A 5,993-nucleotide genomic window follows, 5' to 3' on the forward strand; every position below is an offset into this window, starting at 1 on the left:
ATCATAGAGGATATGATGTCATGATAGACAACCAAATGTGTTACCATGATTAAAATCACAGATTTCTCTGGTTTGAGAATTGATGGAAACATTTGGGAAAATGTAAAAACACAACTCAACAACATATAGAACACAGGTCTAGTTCTTTTTGGACATAAGTAATAAACTTTCATCTGATTACCTCCCTTCTATAATTCACTTTAATTCTTGCCTCTGTGGTTTTGTATTAGTTGACAAATAACACAGAGAAATGCATAGGCTGCATCATTACTTAAGCTTTTATTTCACCAGTAAAATAATAAGATATAATGACATTTGGATTTAGTAAACACCAGCTGTATGTGACTCTGAGCCCGATGGCTCCTGCTGAAGATGTACACCTTTAAACTGGTTTCACTGGTTTACGTCTTAAAAAAGACTCAGCCATTTCCTCAAGCAGCTGGTCCCTGTAGTTTCTAGCCCAAATGGGAAAAAACAGCAATGGATTTGAGCAGCAGATTAATCCACATTTGATGCTCTAGTGAGTATATGCAGCAGAATGAGGGTGTGTGTAGGACTGAGTCAAAATAAGCTACAGTGTGTGTGTTCATGGTGACAAAGTAAGATGTCAGTCAGTGTAACAGTGTGGATCACTGTTGTGTTTTCATTCGTTTCTAGACAACAGTGGAGCTCGCGGCTCAGAGGAACAAGATATATCAGGTTTTAAATACACCCATGTTTCAAGCACCAATTCTTAAATTTCACATGGTTTATTAATAGTCATGACAAAACGTTACCACTCCAACATAATACACAGCTCATATGAAATGAAGTGCACCCTACCACACACACACTGGCCAATTCACTCAGGAGAAGCAGGTAGACCTCTCTATCAGTGTTGTTCATGAACGTGTTCAATAATTTTAGTGAATGCTGAATGGAACCAATCAGTTTACAAATGATGAATGGAGAGTGAACCCCGCTCACGTTTTACCGTCAGTTTTACGGCACGCCAAACAACGTCTCCATAGACACGGCTCAGCTTGGCTGGTGCTCGCAGTACAGACGGTACAGACGCATCTACTACTGCTGAAGCCAATTTGTTTGAGCATTTGAAGCAGCTTTTTTAACAAACAAGTGAAGACTCAGAAGGATTATATTTATATAGGGATTTTAAATGTAACTCATGACTGTGATTCTTCAGTGGTGAACAATAACTCATTTAGTTTGGGAGTGGCAATGATTTGGGGCTGGTGATGGATGGTAGAAGGAGGTTCTATTGAAAAAGAATGCTTTTATTTATTTTTTAAAAAATGTAACAAATGAACATGAACTAGTTCATTTTTGGAACTGTGAACTTAGTTCAAAATTTAAAAAAATGAACTGCAAACTATATCATTTTCATCTTTATGAACTGAACTTTGAGCTAGTTCTTTTTAAGGGGCACAGCACTGCTCCCTATCTCTCTTAATGGAAAGTCTTTTACTCAGTGTACTGGCAAAGGCAACAGAATATAACACAAGCACCAGAATAGTGACTGTTAGTTTGCCAGTGTTGTGCAGGTTCACACTTCACAGGAGCTAGCTGAAAGTTCAGTTCACACAGACTGAAGTGTTCATAGTTCACAGTTTTTAATTTTGAACTAAGTTGACTTCGTTCACTTTCTTTAAAAATGTGAGATTTCTTTATTTGGAACGGATTTGTTCATAAATGTCAAATGTTCATTCGGCAGGTTTCAGCACCAGCTGCTGCGTTGTTGACCTGCCCATAGACTGCATATAATGCATGCCAGGTACCGGCTGTGTTTAAAAATGCATTGTTTACAAAATGTTTCATTATCATCTTGATCATATGGGGAACCAACTTCAAAGGGGAACAACCTTAGACTACACCTGTACAACGCTTGTTAGTCTATATGACTAACAAGCGTATAAAATATAAAATAAAGGCATACTGCTTTGTGAAGCACTGCTTTATGCTGCTGCTGAGCAAGACAAAGCTAAATTCAGCTTGGATGGTTCTGTAGCTCACTTAAGCAGCAAGGTTTTAAAAAACACCAGTTTACAACACTAACAGGCGGTCAAGCAGTACCCTGCATGAAGTGCAGATATGTCTCATTGGTGTTGATAAAATTAAAAAAAAAAAAAAAACATTCATTAAAAACAAAGTTTTGAAGAAAGCTGACGAGTTTGCAGCTGTGTAAGTCAAAAGCTATGTAAGTTAATTTGAATTTATTCACAGTTAAAAACAGAGGCAGCTCTATTACATCAATGTGTCAGATATATTCATGTTGTTCCTGCTTCAATCACTATCTGTGCTGGAGCGTTATAGTGCACAGACAGCCGTGTAGCTTCATCCACTGCTCTCAGGAACACACTTGTGTTTTTTCACACTTGACTGTCGAGTGAATTTTCTCCCACAGACACAGCAGCTGAAGGACTTCTCCCCCGTGTGGTGTGTCATGTGTTGCGTCAGATGTCCTTTCTGTGTGAATCTTTTATCACAGATGGAGCAGCTGAATGGTTTCTCTCCTGTGTGGATCCTCATGTGTTTCAACAGTGACTGACTGAGTGTGAAGCTGGTGTTACACACCGAGCAGCTGTATGGCTTTTCTCCTGTATGAACTCTCATGTGTCTGGCCAGGATTCCGCTCTGGACGAAGCGTTTAGGACAGAACGTGCAGCTGAACGGTCTCTCTCCTGTGTGGGTTCTCATGTGAGTCCCCAAACCTGTGCTCTGTGCAAATCTCTTACCACAGACTGAGCAACTGAAGGGTTTCTCCCCTGTGTGAGTTCTGATGTGTCTCACAGCATCTCCTTTATAGTTGAACTGTTTCTTACAGATCAAACACATGAAGGTTTTTTCTCCTGAGTGAGTTCTCTTCACTGACACTAAATGTGAGTTCTGTGCAGATCTGGGAACGCAAACTGAGCAGATGAATGGTTTCTCTCCCGAAGCACTTCTCATGTGGCTCAGCCCACAGTCCTTGGGGTCAAATGTTTTACCACACCTACTGCAGCTTAGACACTTCCTGCCACTGTTACATTTTTTATCATCTCCAGGAACACCATTGTTTTTCAGTGATTTTAAATCTGTCTGAGGTTCTCTTGTCTCTGTCCAGTCTTCATTACTGTTCTCTGGATCAGAATCGTTTGACTCTGATCCTTCACGGGCCTGTCCATCACCTTCTGTTTCCACCAGTAGACCTGAGTTGCTGGCTGTAGGCTCTGTCTCTCCTGTCTCCTCCTCAGTTTGTCTTTGATGAAGGTGTGAGGACCGAGCTGTCTCTGCATCATCTTCACTCTTCAAAGAGACAGGTCCTTGAAGCTGCTCTCCTTCCTGACTGCTCCACAGTTGCTCCTGTTCGTCTTTAATATGGGGAAGCTCTGGGCCCTGCTGAACATCTGCAGATAACACTGAAATAACAAACAGATGAATGCAGACACACACGGACATTTTGAAAAATGTTATATGGTCATCACACCAAGTGCAGTAATCACATATTTGTTTCCTGCCACTCTGCTGTTGCATGAATGCTGCAAAGTGTGTATTTGTGGGTGGCTCATTCGTGCCATCAGCCATCAGATTGCACAACGCCTCTGCATCCAGTCTAAGACTCAAATCCAAAAATCTCAAGAAAGACTGTTCTAGACAAATGATATATTACTATAGAATTGGGACAAATTGCACAGCCACTTATTTTTATACTGCACATGAACAGAACAGCCTACATTGCATTGTATATTGTTATTTTATATAGTATTTCTATTTTATCTTATTTATTTTAGATTGTGTTTCTATTCTCATTTTATTTCTTATATTTTCCCCTTGTTGCTGCTTTTCTTTTTCGTGCTGCTATGTCAAATTTGAATTATGTATCTTATTTAATTTATGGTGACATCAAATGATGCGCTGGCAACAAGTGGCAAGTCCTTGTAGCTTGTAGATTTTTGTAATATATTTTTTTATATAAGTATATTTTTTTGGTTGATTGATGTTTTTTATTCTTTGTCGTTGTTTCGTCTGACGATGGAGAAAATAATGTACAAAAAGGAAGAACTCCTGGCTTTAAAGTTTACCAGATATGGAGTTAAACATCCCATACCAGCTGAGCTGAAGAAGCCGTTCCGTGGATGCAGAGCCGGGGCTAAGCTAAAGGCTAGGAGATGGAGATATAAGCCTTTTCTACCATCAATCCTCAAGGGAAATATCAACTCCCTGGCTAAGAAGTGTGATGAACCGGAGGCACTTGTGAAGAACCAGCAAGCATATCGTGAGTGTAGTCTCATGTGTTTCATTGAGACCTGGTTAAACGACAACACTCCCGACCGTTGTGTGGATTTACCCGGCTTCACTGCACTACGAGCGGATAGAGACGCCAGAGCAAGTGGGAAGAATAAAGGTGGAGGACTGGTTCTGCTTGTGAACAGTAGATGGTGCAACCCTGGTCACATCACAGTGAAGGAGAAGATCTGCTGTTGGGATACTGAACTGTTGGGAGTTGGTCTTAAACTGTACTATATACCAAGGGAGTTCTGTCACATCATCGCCATTGTTGTTTACATTCAACCACGAGACGTCATCCACGAGACTCTTGCGAGAGTACAGACCCAGCACCCTGATGCATTCATTGCAATATTGGGGGATTTTAACCATGTTACTCTCACCTCTCAAGTGTCTGGCTTCACTCAGTATGTTGACTGTCCCACAAGGGAAAATAAGACACTGGATCTGTTGCATGCAAATGTCAAGGAGGCTTACACTGCTTCAGCTCTACCACCACTTGGCAGATCAGATCATAATCTGTTTTTTCTTCAGCCTTCCTACAAGCCTTGTGTACTGAGGCAGGCTGCAACCACCCGCTCATTCAGGAACTGGACCCCAGGGACCAGTGAGTCTCTAAAAGACTGTTTTGAGTGCACAGATTGGGATGTCCGTTGGAATCACAGGAAAATTATAACAGAAGGACCCTGACCTTGATAAAATGGTTGAATGTACCACGGACTACATTAACTTCTGTATGGACACTGTAATACCAGCAAGAACTGTACACCGCTTTCCAAACAACAAACCCTGGATCACCAGTAACATCAAGACCCTCCTCAACCAGAAAAAGGAGGCCTTCAGGGATGGAGAGGGAATAGCTCAGGTGTGTGCAACATGAGCTGAAGAGGAGATTAAAGCAGGCGAAGGAGGATTACAAAAAGAAAGAGGGGAAGCTGCAGCACAACAACACCAGAGAAGTGTGGGAGGGGATGAGGACCATCACTGGCTATAAAGAGAAGAACAGCCAGGCAACATCAGGTGATGTGGACAAAGCCAATGAGTTCAACCTGTTCTACAACAGGTGTGACACAGCCTCATCTGTTCTCTCTCCCACTGCTTCAGCTGCAGCTTCTCTTACGGCATCTCCTTCACAACCTGACGCTGCAGCTGCAACTCCCTCCACACTGGGGTCAAGTCTCCTGTCCTTTACAGCAGAACAGATGAGGCTGAACCTCTCCAGAGGATTTTCTACTTAAATTTACAAACAGGGAGGGTCCTGGTCCTGTGGGAAACAGCATTTCTTGTTCCGGTACCTAAAGTACCGACCTGTGGCCCTCACATAACACATTGTGAAGACCCTGGAGTGGCTGCTTCTCCACCTTCTGAGGCCACAGGTTGAACATGCACTAGACCCCCTACAGTTCACCTACAAAGAACATATTGGAGTGGATGATGGCATCCTTTACATGCTCCACCGGGCCCATTCTTACTTGGATGAGCCAGATAGTTAGATGAGAATTATGTTCTTTGATTTCTCAAGTCCTCCTTCTGAACACCTCCAAGACCAAGGAGACGGCCCACCCTTCAGCCAGTCAGTATTTGAGGGAAGGGCATTGAGGTGGTGCACACTTATAAATACCTAGGTGTGCACCTGGACAGTAAACTGGACTGGTCTCTGAACACAGATGCCATCTACCTGAAGGGGCAGAGCCAGCTCTTTTTCCTCAAGAAGCTCAGGTCCTTTGACG

The 5,993-nt window shown here is 42.3% G+C and overlaps 1 protein-coding gene across 1 annotated transcript in view; it reads right to left on the reverse strand.

Annotated features, from left to right (window-relative positions):
* Positions 1 to 260: 260 nt before the first annotated feature.
* LOC111647665 (uncharacterized) overlaps positions 261 to 5,993 on the reverse strand; it is an 11,966-nt gene continuing 6,233 nt past the window's right edge. The window contains exon 2 of the mRNA XM_023397293.2: positions 261 to 3,395. Within this exon, the coding sequence (XP_023253061.2) occupies positions 2,332 to 3,395 (1,064 nt within the window). The 3' untranslated portion in view covers positions 261 to 2,331. The remainder of the gene's footprint in view (positions 3,396 to 5,993) is intronic.

This window comes from Seriola lalandi, unplaced genomic scaffold, assembly GCF_002814215.2.
Source record: "Seriola lalandi dorsalis isolate HSWRI2012SDOR001 ecotype SW California unplaced genomic scaffold, Sedor1 jcf7180002055008, whole genome shotgun sequence".
Classification (NCBI taxonomy): Eukaryota; Metazoa; Chordata; class Actinopteri; order Carangiformes; family Carangidae; genus Seriola; species Seriola lalandi.